This window comes from Gossypium raimondii, chromosome 8, assembly GCF_025698545.1.
Source record: "Gossypium raimondii isolate GPD5lz chromosome 8, ASM2569854v1, whole genome shotgun sequence".
Taxonomy (NCBI): domain Eukaryota; kingdom Viridiplantae; phylum Streptophyta; class Magnoliopsida; order Malvales; family Malvaceae; genus Gossypium; species Gossypium raimondii.
The window spans coordinates 5,620,490-5,645,408 of record NC_068572.1 but is presented as its reverse complement, the minus strand read 5'-3'; the positions used below and the strand labels follow the sequence as shown (position 1 = coordinate 5,645,408).

At 32.2% G+C, this 24,919-nt stretch overlaps 1 protein-coding gene across 2 annotated transcripts; it reads right to left on the bottom strand.

The window, feature by feature from the left end:
* Positions 1 to 4,296: 4,296 nt before the first annotated feature.
* LOC105790495 (uncharacterized) lies at positions 4,297 to 7,098 on the bottom strand. 2 transcript variants are annotated; one of them, XM_012618126.2, is made up of 8 exons: positions 6,830 to 7,098; positions 6,233 to 6,313; positions 6,064 to 6,152; positions 5,901 to 5,975; positions 5,390 to 5,493; positions 5,225 to 5,302; positions 5,026 to 5,088; positions 4,297 to 4,714 (listed from the first exon to the last, which is right to left on the bottom strand). In XM_012618126.2, the coding sequence occupies exons 1-8, from the start codon at positions 6,950 to 6,952 to the stop codon at positions 4,611 to 4,613; spliced, it is 717 nt and encodes a 238-aa protein (XP_012473580.1). In that variant the 5' UTR covers positions 6,953 to 7,098; the 3' UTR covers positions 4,297 to 4,610. The 2 variants fall into 2 exon arrangements, with proteins under 2 accessions (XP_012473580.1, XP_052490364.1); XM_052634404.1 differs by having other exon boundaries at positions 6,233 to 6,321; positions 6,830 to 7,086.
* Positions 7,099 to 24,919: the final 17,821 nt, after the last annotated feature.

Below are 24,919 nucleotides of genomic sequence, written 5' to 3'. Positions count from 1 at the left end.
TCTGCGACTCTTGTCTTTCCTTTCTCTTGAGATGGCCCAATGTTGTCTTTAGCTACGTTCGATAATTCAATTATAAATACAATATCAGTTTACATCTAATTCACATTAAAACACATAATCAACATATTTTGCATTTTATTTATTTTAGTCCCCATATTCTAAATACTCATATTTTTCGATATCTAACATCAGATCAAAATTTGATTTTATATTTTTTTCATTAAGGACCTTTATTTTTCATCTATAGCATAATTTTATGATGCTTTTCAATTTATGCAATTTAGTTCCTCATGTCATAAAATCTTCTAACAAGCTTAATTTCATTTCTAACTTAATTCTTGAGATAATCTAAGTTCACTATCTAACAATCTCTTCAATTTCAAGCTTAATTTCATCAATTATGCTTTAATGGCAACTTGCTAAACATCAACTAATTGAAGAAATTAACACATGAGCTAGATAGATCAAGCTCTCATGATTCAAATTCTATAAAAATTTTGATAAACATTTGATAATGATTAATATTTAGTGTAACTCAAAATGAAAAAAGAGATCATATTTCAAATTAGGTAAAGATATATAAAACATGAAACCCAATAAATTTTTTATTGAAAACTAACTATGATGATTAGATAAATCATAATTTTTTAAAAAATATGAAAATTAAATTATTAGTAATTAAGCAAAGAAATAGATAATATAAAAAAATCTTTCTTATTTGATTATTCTGAAACATCAAGAAATATAGAGCAACTTTAAAACTCGTGGTCAACATTTACTCCCTTAATGGGTCTATAGAATGCAGAAGATTGATTACTGGGCTCGCTCCGATAGATACCTTGAAAAAAAAAAAGAACTCGGTAAAATCAATCTTTAATTGACATTTGAAATTTTATAACAAATCTTGATAATTTTTAAGGGATAGTATTTGGTACACCGATAATGTGTTTTTTTTATTTCACAAGTAGCCTTAAAAAATTGTCATGTGTCTCTCTTTTTTTTTAATATTTATTTTTTTAATATTTAAGTATACCTATAGGACACTTGTCAACCTCTTGACCCAAATTGTAAAATCAAAAACTCCACTAACAAGATACGGATATTTTCTCAAATTTTAATTGTAAAATAACAAATGATGATTAAATGAATTCTAATAAAATATCTCAAAGGAATAAATACATTAAAATACATATAAGTAACTTGGATATAGGGATAAAAAAAATAGCGAGAAAAATTATCATAATTTAAATATGTATTGAAAATCTTTATTTTTATATATTTTTTCTAATTTGTACCGATGATTAAGGGTGTTCATTATCCTGTATGGTCTAGGTTCGAGTTGCACTAATTGTATTATTATAATTCACCAAAAAATTCTTTTTCTACCTATTTTAAAATTTCAAAAGTAATATTATTCTATAAAAAATTATAAAGGTTATATTAAAAACATTAGAAACACCTCCCAATCAAAGCTCATGTAGCAATTAAGAAAATAAAATCCCACCATGATAGCATAAATTTTTTAGACCTCAATAAATAAGCAAGAGAAACAAAAGATGAAAATATGAGAGTTAAAAATCAACAATAAACTTCCTCTCACTCATGTTATGAATATGAGCATGTGCTTCATCTCACCAATCTTTCTAGTTTTCTCATTATAGACGTGAGCAAATTTAACGTTCACAAAATATCATTGGATTGAGTCGCAAAAATTACATGTTAGTGGTGTGTGCATGTGTGGCAGTGATTTGCTCCTGCCACTGGTGCGAGACTTGTACCAAAAATAGAATACATGAAAAATCAAAATTAAAATATAATAATTCACGCTACATTAAACCTATGCTATACAAAATCTAAATAAAATAGAAAAATAATAATAAAGGTGACAATAAAAACTTGTAACTTATATTAAGATATATCTACGGCAATAAAATAACTTATAATAAGATGATTCTAAAATTAATTGTGCTTTAAAATACCGTTTATGTAACCCAAAATTTATTGTTCTTTTAGTTAAAATTAAAATATTTATTATTATAAATCAATTATTTTGTGATTAAAATTTTAGGCACTAACATTTAAAAACTTCTAAATGTGAGCTCTTTTTTTTGAGAAAAAATAATATTAGGTTATTGTAAGTCTGTTAATTTTAATTGTTTGTTTAAGTGAAAATTTTAGCTTAAGTCTTAGTTCGATTGATATGGACATTATTATCAATGCAGGAAGATGTAGGTTTGAATGCGCTAAAGGGTATTATCCTCCTATTTATGAGTTAGGGATGGGTTATGAGTAGTTCTAGGCATTGTGTCAAAAAAAGGGGCAGATATAATTAAAACTTATAATAAGATTATTAAAAAAAATGAAAATTTAAGGCCACAATTTTATTCTTATTAATATCAATGGCTCTTTTAAAAGCTTGAAATATATAGTATATAAATATTAAATATTTTCATTAAAACTAAATGAAAATTTATTATTTAAATAATAATTTTGTAATTTTAGATTACTAGAGTGCATTTGATTCAAGTAATATCATATTTATGTTGTGGTGCGAAAATTTTACCTAAGACTTTTATGTTTGGATTTGAACATTATCTTTAAATCAATAATCTTAATATCATATTTTTCTTTGGCAATATAAGATTCCAAGGTAATATTTGCAAAAGTTTTGAATTTAGTTTCTATACTTTAATTTGATCAATTTATATTTTTCAAAATTTTAAATTTTAGTCTTGACCCAAACAAGAATAACTAAATCTGTTTGGTTAAATTCAATTATTAGTTATATACTATGCATATAGTTTTAGATTTAATGCATATTCTCTAACTAGATCATTTTAAGTCCATATATTTTTAATTTTGATATTTCAATCATTACGGAAATAACAATATTTAATCTATTAACTAGATTTTAGTGAGTAATATATGTAAATAACAAGTTGATACGGCATTACACATATAATAATATGCTTGTCGAGTTAAATTTTGGAAATAACAGAATTTAATATTTATCATTTGGCAATACAAAACTAAAATGATCGATTATGGCATAAGGATTACATCCATAACTTTCATAAAGTACAAGGATTGATAGTAGAATATAACCTAAATTTAAACTTATTATAATATAATATTTTAACTTGAGTATTATTCTATATATTGTTAGTGGAATAAAAAATTCACAAACAAATTTAAGATATTGTCATGCGTTCTATTTTTTTTTTGATTTTTTTATTCCACCAACATTACATAAAACAATTATCCTAATTTAATACATTAATAAGAAATAGGTAAAACCATCTGTCATCATATTTATTATAAATAATATACTAATAAGGAATGGCTGATAAATGTTTTATAGGAGTATAATAATATATTAAAAAAAGAAACGTGACAATTTTTAAAATTATTTGTGAAATAAAAAGAATGTATAAATACTAACCCATATAATAAAATCAAAATGAGTGTGTTCAAATAATATTTATAAAAAATTAACATATTAATTATAGTAATACCATGTTAAATTTAGGGTTTATGTTTTTGAGTCCAATGAATTTTTTTTCAATTTCCAATTCAATATCTTCTAATTAATAATAAATGAACTAAACTGATATTTAAAAACACTATAATAAAAATAATTTAATGAAATGTACTTTTAAAGTAATCTCTCAAATAATTTTATATTTGGAACTTTTATTGCTAAAAATAATCTTATATTATATTTATCATGTCCCTATGATAGAAAGACCTCTAAGGTACATTCACCCATTTTTAACTTTAAGCTAAAATTCAAAATAATATTCAAGATTTTCATAATCGAATCCATGCTCAAAATAGTCAAACCAACGATTCGCTAAAATCAACTGATCTAATATCTTTCATCGATTCAACCGGATCCAAACAACCAATGCAAAATAGGAATCCAATTAATGCTTTTGAGCAGTATAGCTATACTGAAGATTCGGCATGTTTACCATTCATAATTTTATGGACTTTCTTTTATCAGGAGGGAAAATCCAATGTTATCACCCAACTTGGGAATGGATTCATTTTTTTCCTTCATACAAACCTAATTCTGGGTTTTCATTATAATATTAAAATGTATCATAATTTAAGCTAGCCTGAATTTCAAATAAAATAAAAATTGATTGTCCAACTCAGGCTGGATTCTTGGACAGGTTTACTTATCAGTTACACTGCAACCAAAAAAGAAAATTTCTAATACTTAATATTTGCCATTTTAGTTTAAGACTTGAAGTTAATCCATTCATAGCATATCAGGGAGGTAAGAAACCATTTCAAAGAAAAAAATCAATATATACATAAACATGATTAGGGTTTTCACAACCGAAACCGTAACTTTTAATTACAGCGCAAATCATAACCCACCCATCCCCACTTGCCCTTGCCTAAATCCGAAATGACCCAAAAATGAAAAAGCCTCTCATCCATATAATGCAGACACCAAGACAAAAAAAACCACTGCCTAACAAAGATGGAGGTTTAAGCCACACCTCATGCTATTCCAAAACATTGGCCAAGGCAAGTATTTTAACTCATGGTCTAAAAAGAAGAAAACTAACCAAGTGCTTCAGGTCGCTGATTATGCTTTAGTAGCCACCACCACCACCCCTTGAGCGGCCACCATGCATCCTTCCACGGCCACGGTTATAGCCTCTGCCCCCTCCGCGTCTGCCTCTTTCATAGCCACTACCTGTTGGAATAAAAAGAGTGAAATAACTTTGGTTAAATGTTAGTGAATTTGAGATTGTTTGTTATTTGAATTCTTTTCCAACTAATTTGAGTAATCTTTTTGGGAATTCGATAACTAAAAATAATTAGCAAAACCTGCTGAATCAAATTAAAAGGTATCCAACACGGATATGTTCAATTTTTCGAAGTTTTTCCATGTACTTGAAGGGTCATTGGAAAGTCATATCTCCGCAAACATGTTCGAATATGTATTAGACACGAGTACTTCAATCAAAATCAAAAGTTGGAGTAGAATCAATGAAGCATACTTACCACAATAGCCCCAACCTCTTCCTCGCCCACCACCTCTGCCCCAGTTGGAGTATCCACCATTATCTATAAAAAAAATATTAGTGAATTATAAGGTATGTTTAATAAAAAGCACTTTTCTACCACATTAAAGTAAAAGTTCGACAAAAATATCAATAATTACCAGAATAACATTCAAAGAATCAGAATCTATTTACTATACCTTGATAATTTCCATATCCACCCCTACCCCAACTCCGCCCTCTCCCTCTACCACGACCCCTTGCTCGACCATATGAATCTAAAAATGAAATGTGAGACATGTTGAGATTTAAAAGAAAAATGTTCATAAAAAAACAGCTCCATAACAACTTTTTCTGAACATTACCTTCATTAACAGAATTATACGGGATCCGGGCTTGTTTCTGTGATTGCTGCTGATGATAATGATATTGCGGCTTAGATTCTTCAACAAAATGTGGAGGTTGATACCTGAAGTCACATTTATCAAGTCATACCATCAAAGGGTTCTCTCAATTAAGCAAACAATATAATAACGATTTTATTGAATTACCCAAAGTCTAATACTCGTATCCACCACATACTCCAAAATGAGTACAGCGGTATGACCCTCTATGGATCTTCCAAATACGTGAAAGAAACTTTTAAGAAAATTGAACAAATACATATCCAGTGTTCACACTCGATTTCAAGTAATATTAGTTTTTACACATCATGGGGTTCTAAACATTTAAGAAGTAGGTTCCAAAAGAAAACATTTAAGTACCGGCATTTAGCAAATAACTAATCCCGGCTAAGCATTATTTTAAAAAATATGTCCACAGTTTCATTTCCCTGATAATGTGATAACCGGATACCCAATCAACAAATTAGCTTACCCGGCAGAGTTTTTATTTAGCTCTCCGGTTGACAAGGTGATAGAAATCATCGAGACGTGGCGAGTCATCTCCACACTGCACAAGACAATAAACTAAATGCTCGGATTAATAAGAAGCAAAACCAAAACGTCGTAAATGGGAATAGAGAAATATGGAGACTTACGGAACAAGCCCTTCTTCAATAGGGTCCCACACATCAGTTATGCTCAGCGAACTAATGGCGGTATCTTGATGCAGTTGGGGAACCCTTTTCTGTTTTACAGCACAAATAGATCTAATAAGGAAAAGTCGGAAAAATACGATGCAGAGATGATAAAGAAAAGGACATCAACCTTTATAATCTCGGCAATGGCTACCGTCTTACTGATTGCTTGTCCCATTGCTTTTAAGACAATCTCCTTCGCTTGTTTTTCCTAATAAACTATACCAGCTCATTAATAGTTTAAACTAATAGAAGATATAAATCATCTCGACATTAACACAAAGTGATTACAGTAAAAGATTAAGAAAAATCCCAAATGTTAGATAATAGAAAAGAACATGGATAAAAATTACGTCGAATAACCTTATTTTACAATCTGATAAAACCCACTGACTACTAGAGAACATGCAAACAAAGAATCCTAGAAATCAAATAGACCCAAATTTGCATTACTTTTTTTTTCCTAAAAATCAAACCCATAGGATACCAGAGAAAAATTAAAACGCCCAAACTCAGTACATGCACACACAAAAAATCGAAATCCCTAAATGAAAAACACATTAAAGGGAAAGAAGAAGAAGAAGAAGCAAAACCCCAACAACAAAACAGACGAATAAATCCAATGTTGAACGTCAAAAAGCAAAAAAGAGAACCCCAGAAGCACGAAATGAGCAATGAACAAAGAAATGAGACCAAAAAGAAAGTCGAAAAGGGAAAGGAGGGAAACCTGAAGAAGAGCAATGGCATAGTTTATGTAGTTTCGGATAGCGCCTTGAGAAGTGATTCGGATCTCATTGTCGTTAATGGGTGATTCAGACTTTGGCTTCTCTACTTTCTGGTATCTATCCATTGGAAGAGTGGAAGTAAAACAAAGAAAAAAACCCTGATTAAATCCCAGCACTGGAACAGAGCCTAACACCAAAATGAAAAGGCCCTTTCTGGGATTTACGCCTTTGCCGATATTGATGTCGGGTTTGATCCGATGGGTCTTTGGGTCAACCCGAGTTGGGTCGCAGCTCGAAGATGTTGTATTTATGTTGGTTTTTTTGTTGGAATTTTTCTAAAAAGAGTTATTTTTGTAAGTTAACATAGCAGATTATATATAAATATAAAACATCCTAAAAATGGATTAGAGGTGATTATGGTCGAGTTGGGTCAGGTCTAAGTATGATATTACTATATTTTATACTTGTTTAAGTTTGGTTTAGTCTAAAATTTAACCTAAAATTTTATCCAAACTCATCGATATTTACAAAAGATTAATCTAAGTATATTTTAAGCTCGTCTATATTATTTCTTTTAAATATTTATATTATATTATTTTCATATTTAATAATTTTATAGATTTTTATTTATTGAAAATTTTATATAATCATGTTAACATTATTTTAATGTTTATATTGAAGTAGTATTATATATTTAGTATAAGTTTATTTTTAAATGTACTCAAGTTACATAATATAAAGTATTATAAACTTAAAATGGGTTGCTCAGCCTTGAATGTGTAAACTTGACCCCAATTCATATTTAAATAATTTTAAAATTTTATAACAATTTTCAATTTTTATATATTATAACAATTTTAGTTTTATATATTAATTTAATTTTTTAAAATTTATAATTATATATATTAAAATTTTATAAAAAAATTAATCTATTTATATATTATATATGATTTCTTATATTTTAATCAATATAATATATATAATATTAAAAAAATTAAAAAGGACACATGGTGTATTCTAATAGTGCCATGTGGAAGGTCAACGCCAGTCAATGGTCGATTAACGGTCAGTCAAAGTCAACAATGTTTTTAATATTTAATATTATAATTTTTTATTTTTTTAATTTAAATTTAATAATTTTGTTTTAAATAAATCTAATTGTTATGTGGTATTTTTTCATTGACCAAAACAAGACACGTGGCATTTTTCATTTGCCAAAGTGAGCTAAAATATATATATTTTAAAGGTAGTTACAAAATAGATCAAAATAGATAAATTTGATATTTAAGTACCAAAATGAAAAGAAATTAAATACGAAAATAGAAAAATAGATATACTTCAAGGGCTAAATAGTAAATTAAGCCAATTTCATTTCATTCTAAAATGACACTCCTTTTCTATTCATATTCAACATTCTAATATTGATTTGATTATTTATTATCGCTTAGAAAGATTCTACTATTTTATTCATATAAAAATAACATTAAGAAATTATTACTAAATATTTCAATATTTTAGTGGAATTGCTACTACAAATTTCGTCCAATCCATGATTAGCAATTTCAATTTTTTAGTAATTTGTTGTGTGTCCCATTAAAATAAACATTCGGGTATTTATACATATTATCATTATTCATGATTTGATTCCACTGTTCATGACTTAACCCCACTATTCATAGGATCGACACTTTGAGTAGGCCTTAGGCATGTTGGAAGTGTGTATCGTTCTAAGTCGCATGACAGAGTTCGCGGTCCCCTCCAAGTGAACTCCTTGAGTGTATGCGAGCTGATACCATGAGCTCCCTTAAACTCCTACGAGCCGATGCTGCGAGCTCCCCTAACTATCCTCTTGTTATAAGTCTCATGTGCATCCATTTGATAGGGTCAAGCTGGGTCACGGGTTGACGACCCAAAGCTTACCTGGGTCTTGAGTCGGTGACTATTACTGTATGACATTTTTAAATATTAAATAAAAATACTAAAATAGATGAGAATTATCAAGCTATCCTCATGTCATCAACTTCGCGTCTCTTCTTACATCTCTTTCCCCTTTTAATACATTTTGTCTTATCCTCTCTTTTTTTACATTTTTTTATCTTCCACTTTTATTTTCTCTCTTTTTCTTTTCTCTTCCTTTTCTCCTTTACGTTTCTTTCACTTTCCTATTTCAGCTATTTTTTTTCATATTTTCCTTTCTTTTTCTATTTTTCATTCTTTTGGTATTCTCCTTTACTACAAGTAGGTTTGTTTAAGGTCAATTTATCCGTTTAAACTCGAGATCTTTTCTTTTTTCTCTTTAAAATATTCATATTCTTTATATCTAAACCAAACAAATCCCATTAACATATTGTTTTCCAAATTCTCTTAATTTTATCACTACTAGCCTTCGTGGTCGCTTCCATTGACTATCATGTCCTTATCCAAAACAAAAAATCAAAATTACGTCTCATACTTCATCATGATCTCTTCTTTCTATTTTTCAATTAGCTTTCTACAAAAATCATTATAAAACATAAATCCACAAAGAAAATCCCTTTTATTTCTTCATCATTGGTTGTCACCATGAATGCTCGATCATTTTGGCAGTGGTGAGAAGGAATGGTTTGATAGTGGTGAAGGTGACAATAAGAAGAAGAATTAAAAATTGGAAAAGAAAAAAATAATCCAAGTGGGAATTCAATCCAAATTAAAAGAAATGACATTATTATTTTGTTAATGATTTACCATAGTACTGACAAAAAATTCAACATCAATAACATTAGTTATGAAATTGAAAAACTTGTAATTCCTAAGCCCTAAATAGAAGTACGCTAATACTTAAAAGTTACCAACATTACAATTTACCTTTTAAAAATAATGAAATAGATTTAATTTGTACACTGTGGAAATGCAAAAGAATATTTTAATTAAAGGCGTTCATTAGTTGGGCCAAGTTCTAATTCTAACAAAAAAAATTTAAGCTCGAGTTGTAACTCGATCTATACTAACGAATCATTTTATTGCTTAAAAGATTGCTATTTAAATTTGATTATCAAAATATATAAAATCTAATATTATTTTTATATATTTTTATTATTTTAAATCGCTCAACTTAAGGTTGAAAATTTTAAACTCAAACTCAACTAAATAGGCTCGGGTTACTTGAAACTTGAACACCCATAATTCTAACTCAATTTTGTGCTCCTTATTATAAAAAAATTGTAATTGTAATTGAAAATGAAATTCAATTATTTTTTCATTCTTTGAAATAGAAAAACATAATTTTTATTCTATAAAAATAAAATTAAATTCAAACTATTTTTTATTTTAAACAAAACAAAATTATCATTGAAAATATTATCATCTTTTATATTTTTTCACTTTTTCTTTATTTTCTTTTTCCTCTATTCTTTCTCCTCTTTTTTCCCAATTTTCCTTTCCTCCTTTTTTTTTTTAATTCCACTTGCATTCTTTGATTCTAATTTTTCCTTTTAAAGAAATAAAACGCAACTCAATCCTTTTATGATAATTGCTATATTTAAGAACCTTAAGTTGTAGCCTCTTAATTGGGTGTTCGTTTTCTCCAGGAATACTTTGGGTTTGAATCACAATTATACAAAAAAAAAAATTCATTATCTCATTTCCACTCGTTGTTTTCCTTCTACCAATAATTCTTTATAACCCAAGATCAAGTTCATTTCCAAATTCAAAATATGATGTGTTAGAATTAAGTGACCCAAATCCTTATTTAAATTAAATACTGTGGTAAAATAAAATAAAAGTAAAATCCCTATAGAATTATACTTCTTTTATTTTATTTTAGAATAAGGTTTTTTAAACCTTATTAAACTCCATCTATTTGATATTATTAGAATAAGGAGTTTCACTCCTATTAGAATAAGGTTTACAAGCCTATAAATAGGCATAGTCTACTCCTCTTGTAATTAATTCGAATTCGACATAGTAAATTTTCTTCTCCTCTGCCCGTGTTTTTTTTTTTCGAAAGGGTTTCCACGTAAAATCTGTGTGTTCTTTATTTTTCTATTTCTTTTTCTTTGCGATATATTGTCATTACCGACATTATATTTTTCTCAAATTGGTATCCGAGCTTTCGAGTTGTTCATCTCAAATCACGGTAATGACGTCTTTGAAGTACGAAATTCCACTGTTGGATCGCAACACTAGATTGGCGTTGTGGCAGATAAAGATACAGACAGTTCTTGCACAAATGGACTTAGAGGAAGCCCTGCTAGGGGTAGATAAGATGCCTTCAACATTGACAGAGGAAGAGAAGAAGCGCAAGGATCGAAAGGCGTTAACACAGTTACATCTGCATTTGTCTAACGAAATTTTGCAGGATGTGATGAAGGAGAAGACCGCCGCTGGATTATGGAAGAGGTTGGAACAAATATGTATGTCGAAAACTCTGATTAGCAAGCTGCATATGAAGCAGCGTTTTTATGCTCATCGTTTGGAGGAAGGTGCATTTGTGCACGAACACTTAACAGTGTTTAAAGAAATTCTCTCAAACTTGGAGGCCATGGAGGTTCAGTATGATAAGGAAGATCTAGGGTTGATTTTACTTTGTTCATTACCCCTGTCTTATTCAACCTTTAGAGATACGATTTTATATAGTCGCGAGTCTCTCACAGTTGATGAGGTTTATGATTCTTTAACCTCGTATGATAAGATGAAGCATCTTGTGGTTAAAACTGACTCTTAGGGAGAGGGTCTTATTGTTCGTGGGAGACAAGATCAGAATGTTGATGATGATCGTGGAAGGACACATGAACGGAATCCTCACAGTAAATCTAAGGGTAGATCGAAGTCTTTAAACATAGGTAAAACTTGTAACTTCTGCAAGAAGAAAGGGCACATTAAATCTGAGTGCTATAAGCTACAGAATAAGATCAAAAGGGAGGCTGCGAATCAAAATGAAAAACAACTAGAAAATTTCGGTAAAGCTGATGTTGTAGAAGACTACAGCGATGGTGAACTTCTAGTCGCTTTTGTCAATAATTCTAAAGCGAGCGAGGAGTGGATCCTTGATTCAGGTTGCACCTTCCACATAAGTCCCAATCGAGATTAATTTACAACTTACGAAATAGTGTCTGAATGTATTGTTTTGATGGGAAATAATGCTTTATGTAGAATTGAACGTGTTGGAACAATTAGAGTTAAGATGTTTGATAGAGTCGTCAGAACACTTAGTGACGTTTGACATGTTCTAGAATTAAAGAGAAATCTAATTTGTTGAGAACTCTTGATTCAAAAGGGTATAAATACATAGCTGAAAGTGGGGTTTTAAAGATTTCCAAAGGTTCCCTCATTGTGATGAAAAGGCAGAGAAAGACTGCCAAGTTATATGTTTTGCAGGGTTCTACTGTTACTGGTGATGCAGCTGTCTCATCCTCTTCCTTGTCAGATGATGATATTACTAAACTTTGGCATATGCGCCTAGGGAATATGAGTGAGAATGGTATGGCAGAATTGAGCAAAATAGGACTTCTTGATGGGCAAGGAATTTACAAACTGAAGTTCTGTGAGCACTGCATTTTTGGGAAGCAAAAGAGAGTTCGATTCACCAAAGGAATCCATAACACGAAAGGAATATTGAAGTATATTCATTCTGATCTCTAGGGGCCATCCAGAGTGCCTTCGAGAGGTGGAGCTAATTATATGCTAACTTTTATTGATGATTTTTCCAGAAAAGTGTGGGCGTTCTTCCTGAAGCAGAAAAGCGATATGTTTTCTGCATTTAAGTCTTGGAAAACCATGATTGAAAAACAGACGGGAAAGTAAATAAAATACCTCCGTACAAACAATGGCTTAGAGTTCTGTTCTGATGAGTTTAATAAATTGTGCAAGACAGAAGGGATCGTGAGACACTTAACAGTTCGTCATACTCCATAGCAAAACGGCGTTGCAGAACGAATGAACAAAACGATCATGGAGAAGGTTCGATGTATGTTGTCAAATGCCAACTTACCAAAGTCATTTTGGGCTAAAGCAGCCTCTACTGCATGTTTTTTGATCAACCGATCTCCATCCGTTGCCATTGAGAAAAAGATTCCACAAGAGGTATGGTCAGGTAATCTTGCTGACTATTCTGATTTAAAGATTTTTGGTTGTCCTGCGTATGCTCATGTTGATAATGGAAAATTGGAACCAAGATATATTAAATGTGTTTTTCTTGGTTATAAAGCTGGTGAAAAAGGGTATAAGTTATGGTGTCCAGAAAATAGGAAAGTTGTGATTAGCAGAGATGTTGTTTTTGATGAAACTGCTATGCTACCTAACTTATCTCTTAAAGACTCTTCCAATAAAGAAAATCAAAAGCAGATGGAACATCAGATTAATCTAGAACCTACAATAGAGTCGACTACTAAAGCCAGTACAAAAATTCAAAATAGAGTTGCTTCTTCACCACAATACTCTATTGCCAAAAATATAACTAGAAGAGAAATTAAACCTTCAAAAAAGTATGTCGAGGCTGATCTAGTTGCTTATGCTTTAAATGTGGCTGAAGATATAGATGCAAACCAAGGGCCATCTAATTATTCTGAGGCGGTTAGTTGTGAAGACTCAGAAAAGTGGATGTTTGCTATGCAAGATGAGATGGAATCACTACACAAAAATAAAACATAGGATCTTATGAAACTTCCTAAAGGTAAAAGAGATGTTCGTTGTAAATGTGTGTTTAAGAAGAAAGTAGGGACTCCAAGAGTTGAAAAACCCAGATATAAAGCAAGGCTTGTTGCAAAGGGTTACAGTCAAATTCCAGGAGTGGACTTCACAGATGTGTTCTCTCCAGTTGTGAAACATAGTTCAATTCGAGCTTTGCTTGGTATTGTGGCCGTGCATGATTTGGAGCTTGAGCAGTTAGATGTAAAAAATGCATTTTTGCATGGAGAACTTGAGGAGGATATTTACATGCAACAACCAGAGGGTTTTACAGTTTCAGAAAAAGGGGACTATGTTTGCTTGCTGAAAGTCCCTTTACGGTTTGAAACAGTCACCAAGACAGTGGTATAAGAGGTTTGATTCCTTTATGACTTCTCGTAATTTTAAAAGAAGTAGCTTTGACAGTTGTGTTTACTTTAAGAAAAACAGTGATGGTTCTTTTGTGTATCTACTCATTTATGTTGATGACATGTTGATAGCAGCGAAAGATAAATGAGAGATAAGAAAGGTCAAAGCCCAACTAAATGAAGAATTTGAGATGAAAGACTTGGGACCAATAAAGAAGATACTTGGTATGGAGATTCTTAGAGATAGAAAAGAAAGTAAATTGTACCTAAGTCAGAAGAGGTACATTGAGAAAGTTCTTTGCAGATTCAATATGCAGAATGCTAAGCCTGTTAGTACTCCTTTAGCAGCCCATTTCAGACTTTCATCGGCTTTGTCTCCACAATCAGATGATGAGATTGAGTACATGTCACATGTTCCATACTCTAGTGCAGTAGGATCTCTCATGATGTCATGGTTTGTTCACGTCCAGATTTATCATATGCAGTTAGTGCAGTTAGCAGATACATGACGAATCCCGGTAAAGAACATTGGAAAGTAGTTCAGTGGGTTTTAAGATACTTACGAGGTACTACCGATGTTTGCTTACAATTTAGAAGAACTAGAGATGGAGTCATTGGATATGTTGATGCTGATTTTGCTGGAGACCTCGATAGAAGAAGATCTCTCACAGGTTATGTCTTTACAATCAGAGGTTGTGCAATCAGTTGGAAAGCCACTTTGCAAACTATAGTCGCTTTGTGTACCACTGAAGCTGAGTACATGGTGATTACTGAGGCTTGTAAAGAAGCTATTTGGTTGAAGGGGCTCTTTAGTGAACTCAATGAAGACCTTCAAATCAATACAATATTTTGTGACAATCAGAGTGCCATCTTCCTTACAAAAGATCAAATGTTTCATGAGAGAACAAAACACATTGATGTTCGGTATCATTTTGTTCGTGATATTATTGCTCGTGGTGATATTGTTGTGAGCAAAATTAGTACTCATGAAAATCCTGCAGATATGATGACTAAGTCACTTCCTATAACCAAGTTTGAGCACTGCTTAGACTTGGTTGGTGTTCATTGTTGAAAATAAACCCTTAAGGGGTTTTATCGAAGAGGTGGAGAAACTTGTTCGTTGAGAGTTCGCGATGAAGAACTTGTTCATTAAGAATTTGTGTCAAGGTGGAGATTGTTAGAATTAAGTGACCCAAATCCTTATTTAAATTAAATACTGTGGTAAAATAAAATAAAAGTAAAATCCCTATAGAATTATACTTCTTTTATTTTATTTTAGAATAAGGTTTTTTAAACCTTATTAAACTCCATCTATTTGATATTATTAGAATAAGGAGTTTCACTCCTATTAGAATAAGGTTTACAAGCCTATAAATAGGCATAGTCTACTCCTCTTGTAATTAATTCGAATTCGACATAATGAATTTTCTTCTCCTCTGCCCGTGATTTTTTTTCCGAAAGGGTTTCCACGTAAAATCTGTGTGTTCTTTATTTTTCTATTTCTTTTTCTTTGCTATATATTGTCATTACCGACATTATATTTTTCTGATGATGGTTGACTATCACGTTGATCGTGTCGGACACTAATCATCAACATTGACCGTCGATCACCTCTGACTAGTCAAATCCAAAATCTACCAAAATGTTCTCAACTTGCTCTTCCAATTAATCAAAGTCGATTTCCCAAAAAAATGAATTGATTTTTATAGGATTTACAATGGAAGTTGTAGTGGAACTCATTTATGATCTTTTTCCTACGTTGTTCGGGAGACCTCCAGTAATATGTTGCTCCTCTACCTTCACCTTGTGTTTGGATAATGAATTATAAAAGTAAGGGAATATTTTTCTTATTTGAAAAGCTAAAATTAATAAAAAGAAGTGAAAGACTTTTTGTTTGGTCAAATCATGCAAATGAAAGTAAACGATTTGCTTAAATAATTTTCCAATTATAACCTTACTCAGATAACATATAATAATTAAATTAAATTGAAAAAAATCAAAGATTTCATAAAAGAAATTACTAGTGTTAACCAATAAAGTATAAATTGATTTGGTAAATTTGTTAATTTAATACAATTTTAAAAATAAAAAGCTCGATAATTCAAAATGTAGAAAATAATTTTGATACCTTGTTAATTTAATACAAAATTAAAGAGAGACCTAATATTATTGAGAGCTACAATAATCCAAAAAGTAAAAAGTTGACAATTTTAAAAATAACTACAACCATTTACAACAAATAAAAAACCATTAAAAATGAGAAAATTTTAGCAGGAGACATTTTAAATTTTAAAAAATCATTAAAATAAATCAAAGGTAAAATGACATTTTAAAAATAAAATATTATTATATTTTCTTTTCTATTATTACCCTCCCAATTTAGGATATTAGAAAATAAGGGAAAATAAAGAAATGTGAGGGATTCTCAACTCTTTTCGCGTTACATCCTATGTAAAAAAATACATTGTCCAAACAAGGGAAAAAATAATCCTTTTCCTTGGGTTACTTAACTTTCATTCTCATTACCCTAATCTATATATAGTGTTAGGCTTCAATTCCAGCATAGGTATCATCCAAACAACACCCCAAACTACTCCAACCTAAGAAAATTGAAATTAAGCCCTTGGTTTTTGTGTTTTTATTTTTTCTATTTGTGACATTTGTGTTTGAGTGAGGTTGGTGTTGAGGGTTGACTAAGGGTTCAAACGAATTAGTGGTTGTTGGTTAAATTTTAATGTATTTTGGTGATGATGGTGAGTGGTGTATTGTTGCAAGGGTGGTGTTCCCAAGTCATAAGTGGTTTGCTAGGCTCTTTGTATGGTTGTGTGAAGGGTGAAGGACAGTTGTTGGTGGCTAATAGTGGTGATTGAATGTTGTGGGCTAAGTGAGAGGTTGAGAGACCCAAATGGTTCCTGGGGAGCAAGTCAAGTCCCTCACATTTTCTTTCGAAAAATTGTTCTCTTTGTAAAAAGTCAGGAACCATATATCAAGATAATCCTAAAAAATCGGAGATTGAGAAAATGGTAGGTTAACGTAGCGTAATTGAATATTCCATCCATACACAAATACATTTAAAAGATGTTCATTTTTAAACTTATTTAATACTACTACTAAAAATTCTTCGCCAAGATTTAGGATTAATTTGAATACTAAGCTCAAAGTCGATTGAACCACAAATAATGTCATATTTAATACCAAGGCTCAAATTCAACCTAAAAATGAAATGTAAAGAAAAACTAGATGCTAAAACTTGGCCAATATTCGAGATTAATCTGAATAAAATTATATATTTAGAATTGTTGATGCGAAGTTTGGTTGGTGACCAAGTTGGTCGGTTCACCTAGTTTAGGACAAGGAGGAGTGCTGACGTATAGGTGGTTGGAGATGAAGAGGAAGTGGGTTCTCCATAGAGAAGATGGGAAAAAGAGAGAGAGAAGATAGTCAACCCCTGCAAAAGGTCTTTAGAACTTAGAAAGGTATATAAAAGGCCTTGGTAGGACTCGAGTAATGATGCCTATTATGGTGTATGGTGGCTATAAAATAATATTGATGTGATAGGGCAAAGGTTGATATTTTGTATAACAATTCCTCTCATTGTCGAAGGGAAGGTCATAAAATGATATTATTTGAGACAAAAGTATGGCGAAGACTTTGAGTCATACGCTAGGTTTTTTTTATTAGGATTATTTTATACACATTTCATTTTGCTAAAAGAAGGTATTAGCTTAACACTCAGAAAGCCATACCTATGAATGTGTAAGCTTAAATTAGCAGAGTTGTACTTGAGAAGGTGTAAGCTTAAATTTTAGTGCCTAAAGAGGGGAGTAGCGATTCTGCTGTTAACTTAGAGGGTAATATCCTCATAGGGTGTGTGCCTTAAATAAATATCGCTAAATGGCTTAGAAAGCTAGTAGCGATTTTGTTATTGGCTTAGTGGCAATACCCTCGTAGGGTTTGTGCTTTAAATAAACTTAGCCAAGTGCCTTAAGAGGCTAGCAACGTTTTTGCTATTAACTTAACTAGCAACACCCTCGTAAGGTGTGTGCCTTAAATAAATTTCGCTAAGTGTCTTAGGAGGCTAGCAATGATTCTACTATTGACTTAGCAAGTCATACCCTTGTAGGGTGTGCGCCTTAAATAAATTTGACTAAGTGCATTGAGAGGTTAGCAGTGGTTCTGCTATCAACTTAGTGAACAATACTCTCATAGGGTGTGCTTCAAATAAATTTGGCTAAGTGCATTAAGAGGTTAGCAAAAATTCTACTATTAACTTAGCGGACAATACCCTTAAAAGGTGTGTGCTCAAATAAACCGCTAAGTGCCTTAAAAGGTCAACAATGATTTTGCTATTAACTTAGCGAACAATACCCTTGAAAAGTGTGTGCCTGAAATAAATTTAGTTAAGTGTCTCAAGAGACTAGCAGTTGATTTGCTATTTACTCAGTGAGTAGTACCCTCGAAGGGCATGTCCTCAAATATATACAATTTATGTATGTTAATTGGCAATATGTTATAAAATCAACTATTGCATTTAGTATACTATGTGCGTGACGATAGGTCCTAGTGAACTTAGTGTTTTTAATCCTTGCTTGGTGAGGGGTTATTAAATTTTAAATCAAAATGGCGAGGGGTTCACATCCCCAAAGTGGTGAGGGGTGCCATTTTTGTTTTAACACCACACAAAGAGTGTCAATTTCTCATACCAATGAAGGGTTGCCAATTTCACAATGGCAAGGAGTTACAAGACTGATTGCTAAAGCCATTGACGAGGAGCTAGTGCTACACGCTAAAGCCAATTAACAGTTGACAAGGAGTTAGTACTGCTCGCTAACAACATATATAGTCAATTGCTAACTATCAATTAATGGTATAGCTACGGTGAGCAAATATATCGTTCCTACAAAAACTAAAAGTACTAGTAGTTATCGTCTTTCTATTATTTAAGCTAATAAATTGAGTGATTGATTAAAACTAAAATTAACTAAATTAATTAACTAACAAACACAACAAAGAACAAAACACAAAAATAATCGAGTAACAACTAAGAAGCGAAACAATACCTAAGAAAGAATCCGCCTAGGTTTCGTCTATCACTATTAATCTAAATTACGCAGTTTCTTTACTTAGTATCTTGATTCGTAAAAATCCCTAAATTATGCTAATATTTCTTTCGAGCATAAGAGCAACTAACTCTAGGTTAATTAATTGAAATTTATTTCTAATTAAAACCCCTATTATCTTATTAACTCGTGTTATAGATTGCCCCATAAGATTTGACTCTAATCCAATAGATTTATGTCATCTTATTTCTAAGATTGTATGCAACTACACTCAATTACGCAATAACTAATCTTAAACAGGGTCTATTCAACCACCGATTTAAGCATATCGAACATGGATCAATACTCTAGAAATATCAAATCAAGAATTAAACACACATAATTAAGAACAAGAAACTAAGTATTTATTACATAAAATAAAAATCAAACGATAGAATCCATCATAGGGTTCATCTCTTTTAGGTATTTAGAAAATTAGTTCATGCTCAAAAATAGAAACATCCAAGATACAGTATAAACGAAAGAAATTGATTAAATTCTAAAATTACATATTTTATGTAATTAAATTGGTTAATTTATGAGAGTGCACCACTGATTTTTCCATGTTTATATTGAATTTTGTGCAGGGATGCAATTTGGGGCTAAATAGAAGAAAAAGGAAACAATTGGGCTAGATTGAAGAAAGGAGCAAAGAAGGCGGGCCAAAGCAGAATTTTTCCAAGATGTAATTAGCTGAAATTTTATGTTGACTTAGTTGGAGATTATGTAGGGATTTTTATATCATGAAATATTTTATTTCCTTGATTTTCTATGGCTAGTGGCTCTTAATTTAGCAAAGCCACTAGTATAAATAGGGGACTACTTTGTTCATTTAATCATCAAGTCATAAATCAAGTTTTCATTTTGGAATACAATTCCCCCTTCCTACTCATGAAATTATTTGTTGTTTTTAGTTTCCTTTACTTTCAATTCATTAATCTCCAGCTTGTTACCAACTTAAACCATTCACAATTTCTATTTCAAACTTTATTTTCATTTCCAGTAGCTAAACCATCCCACTCTTATAGCCAACCAAAATTCCAACCCCCATACTTAAAACACGCCACCCATTCTTTTTACCTATTTTAACCTTATTTAATTTATCCAACTCCAACATGCCCCAAACCTTAGTCAACTAAACCCATTTCAGCTTTAGGTCGGTGTTAACCTCGTCAAGACCCTTGAGTTATGAACCCGAGCAATTTAACTCTTAAATTTCAGTACTTATTATTTCTCCGGATTAAGATTATGATTTTGTCAACTCACAAAGTCAAATCAACACTAAGTCAAAAAAGATGTCGTTTGAGTTAGTGTGGTTACACGTACAGTTAGAATTCTGAAAGGATCGATTGTCTAATCGATTTTCCGTGAACACATTGGCGTGCCAAGTAGGGATTGTTGTTTGGTTCCGTCAAGGAAAGTAGTAACCGGATTTAAATGTTCCACATGGTTGAGGGCATTGGTTCGAGTTAGGCTATTCTAAAATGCAAAGCTGCCAGAGTTCTAAATCACGAACGTTTCGTTGGTTGTTCGATCGGTAAGGGTTAGTTATAGGACGCTCCATAACTAATTTACACAAGGAAGAGTCGGTGTCCGAGGCGTCCTTGGTAGCTATAACTAGCTTATTGGAAAAGAAGAGTTCATCTAATTTTGAGGATCGATTCAAAGATGAGAAAAAACCTTTACCTAAAGCTGAGCTTAGTTTAATTAAATTTTCTTCAAATTTATTTAACTGTTTTTATTATTTTATTTTCAGCTTTTACTTTTCATGCATTTTTTCCATGTTTATTTCAGGTTCTAGGTTTTTAATTTTATCCTCCCCCAAAATTTCTTGGGCACGACAACTGCCTAGACACAAATCTGGTCGAGAAAGAGAAATAATTTTCAGTAAACCTAGTATCTGAGAGATCGACCCTACTCCCTATGCTGCTTAAATTACAAATTAGGCGTAAGTTTATATTGGTGGACTCGACACCCATCAGTTTTGGCGCCATTGCCGGGGACTGGCAACACTCACAATTGTTTAAATCATCTTTGTACAGACCCAATTTTACCAGGGCCTAGTGCCAAAAATATTAACCCGGGGCCCAATTACAAAAACAAATACCTAATAGCCCAAGGCCCAAAATCTAAAATGGCCCATTGGGGCCCAAAAATTAAACAGGTTCCTCGCCTTGCCTCGCCTTTGCTCCCATGTGCATTGTCAAGACGCCCACCGCCCGAGGTCTCGCTCTTCTGTACGGCCTTGCACCAATGCAAAGAAGTTGACTTTGCCCAACTCGCAACACAAGAAAACATCAAGGACAAACAGAGCAAAAAAAAGCAACAAAGAAGAAACAAGAAAAAAGAAACAGATAGGACCTTGTAGTTTCGGCTATAAAGCCATTTCTCCAAAACGATTGTAAAGGGGGGATTTTGGTAAAAAAAACACATTAGCATAAAGAAATAAAAGCAAAAAACAGATTCAAGGTTTTTTTATATTAGATTTGCACTTCTTTTTTTATTTTTTTATTTTTTTTGTACATTAAATAGAGAATAAAGGAAAGGGAAAAGAGATTACCCGAATTACCCCGTCGTTCCACCGTCTTGGGCTTCACCGGATTGGTGTTGAAAGGAGGGGCTAAGGGCTTTCTTCTTCTTTTTTAGGGTCGAAAATCCATACCTTCAGGTTCATTTTGGAACACGGCCAAAGAGGGCCTTCTCACGCCGCATCGGCCTTTGGCCGCGGTGGTCACATGGCAAAGCGCCGTTGAGACAAGCGCCAGAGTTCAGAGAACCAAAGAGGGATGGGGAAGCTCCCTCTCTTTCTTTTTTTTATTCTTGCGGCTGTAAATGAAATTTAGGGTTTTTTAGTTAGTTTTTATAGCATTTAAAACGGCGCCGTTTTGCCTATAGCCCACATGCACGACCCGACCCGCCAGGAGGGGATCTGCGTCTTTTCCCTTAGGGGGATATTTACGCAATAGGTCCCTTCCCTTTTTGTGGCGTTTGCAATCAGGTCTTCCCCTTTTTACATCTTGGCCAAGGCATTTTAAAACAGTTTCAGTTGGGTCCGGCACAAAACGACGCGCATAGGAGTGGGGTTATTGCGCAATCAGTCCCCCAGTCTTTAAGTGCCTCGTATTTCAGCCCCCGAATCATTTTTATTTATTTGCGATTCGACCCCAAATTTTAGTTTAGTTTTCAATTTAATCCTTTATTTGTTATTTTAGTTATTTTATCATTAAATTAATTATTTTAATATTATTACTATTATCATCATTATTATTATTTACTCATTTATGCCATTTAATTTTAAATTTAATTACATATATACATACATACATTTTATAATCTACATAGACATAGATACGTATATATTTATATAGCTCATGTATGCACCCTTATATATATATATTAGTTTATGATTTGTTTACATATCTGTATATATATATACGTATTTTCATTTTCACACACACATTAATACATACTCATATATATATATATATATATATATACTTTTTATACTTTATAATTTTAATATACATACCTATACATCTTTTAGGCTTTTACAATTTTATCCATTTTCTTTATTCAATTATTCATTTACATTTTATTATTATTCTAAAGGAATGTTTCAACTTTATTTGCTTATATTTGCTATTTTGCATGTTATTAATATGTCCCTTTTATTCATTCATTCTTATTATTGTTGCTTGTATTATTTTTATACTATCGCATCCAATATTATTTTATACGCATATTAACCTCGTGTTTCATCTCTACTATTTTGAGTTAGATTAATTTATCTCGATGTATAAATTTTGACTTTCAAATAAGCAAAATCTCGTGTTTAGATTTTAGAAAGTCGTACCCTAACTTACTGGGTTTCGATTTTCCCAATATATCTAAACACACGAATGTTTTCAAACCTAAGCTTTAAACAACCTCGAAAATTAAGAAAAGATTAAGTCCTAACTTACTGGGCCTGATCCCTTTTTTTTTCTGAAATTCGAGATAACTAAATATCTTTTAAATAAGCAAATTTTTGGCATTCATTCGCGTATCGAGAATTTGAGACATTGTGTCCTAACTTACTGGATATGATTCTCTTTCTCGAATAACGTGAAACATTCCCTTTTGCTGAAAATTTTTAATGTTTTAATACAAGGATCGTATTTTTAAAATTTTCCAAAGTTCTCAATTTTCGACATTAAGACATTAAGAAATCAACTAGGTACCAATTTTGGGCGTATCGAGGGTGCTAATCCTTCCTCGTGCATAACCGACTCCCGAACCCGTTTTCTGAATTTCGTGGACCAAAATCATTGTTTTAATAAAATCAAACTGTTTATTAAAACAACCACTTTTCGAGGTGATCCAATCACACCTCATAAAAAAGATTGGTGGCGACTCCCTTTTTATTTTTCAAAACCAAAGTCGACCCCGTTTTCATCCAAAAAATGGTGTCAACAGCTTGGCGACTTCACTGGGAACTTTTTTTAAAAAATAAGTGAGTCAAGCCACGAGTTGATTATCTTTTGTCTTTTTGTCGAAAGATTTAAATATACGATCCTTTCATTGCATTTCATTTGTTTTGAGTTATAGTTTTCATCATGTTTTGTATTTTAAATTTTGCTGTATTGCATTGCATGACCGTTGGTCACACCTTTTAAGTGGGAGTGAGAAACTACGCCTTCGTGAGGTTTTCACCTCCGCATGGGATAGTGAATCGCTTCCGGGATACATCCGTACCTATGTCTTCGTGAGATTTTCATCTCCGCATGGCCATAGGGAAATTTATTCCCCTGAACCGAACTCAGTCCGTATAAGCCTATAATGGGTGAGGATCGATGAATCTGCTGGTTCGGGTACCTTGACTTTAGAACCAACCCTCATATAGTAGACTTAGGAACTTAACCTAGGTAGAGCCACTCCAAACCCCTAGTATCTACCCGATTAGGTACTTTTTGCTTTCTATGCTTGCTTATGTTTTGCACTAACCCCTCTTGTTGTGTTTTGATTGCATTGCATTGCATTTGCATCTTAGGAAAGATATATGGATTCAAGTTCGATTAATCAATTAGAAAGCTTGTCATGGAATACGAATTCCTTGATAAAGTGGAAAATAATACGACTTCCCGAATATATTCTGAGGAAAGCAAGAAGGGCGATGGAAGAGTTTGTGACCCTGCTTCGTGGCCTGAGGATTCCAAGGCGATTGTCTAAGAGCCTTCGACGTTCCAAGAAGCTGACGAGCCTTATGAAGATGGGCAAATGATAGATCGCGACCAAGATCAAAAGGAGCTAGCAATGGTATCTATTGGCGAGATTACTTCAAACATGCGGATGAAGAAAAAGACTGATGTTGTTTCTTGGAATATGAAGATGAGGTCGTACATGTATCCATTTTATGTAAGGGAATTTTCTTTCTAGAAAAGTTTTCTAAATGTAATTGAATCAGAATCAACGTCTCTTTAGGCATTCATTTCATGCATTTGCATCACATTGCATTACATGCATTAAAATCCATTGAAAGAGTCTGAACGAGTAAATTTATTTCAGCTAACCTGGAAAACCAACCAATCAAACACTCTTACGATATCCAAGCAAAGGCTAGAGAAATGGAACGAAGGTTGGAAAAATTAGAGCGAATGCAGATTCAGATGCAGGAGCAATTGACTGAATTTCAACAGAAGATGAGAGATCAGATGCTAGAATTATGGAGCTATGATAAACCAGTTCAACCGATTGCTAGCTAGAAAGTCAAAAGAAGTGAAAGACTCGATGGTTTACTTTGGGGTTGATAATAAGGATCTTGTCTATTTCTTAGATTGTACTCCGACAAGTGTTCAGGTCTAGCCAGATGGGCACCCACAAGGAGCACTTTTTACTATCGGATCCCAATATTATCAAACTGGTACATCGACACCAGTGAATTACCTGACAGGTTTAGGATCCAATTTGAGGAACGATTTAGCTAATCCTGTTGCTAATATAGCCG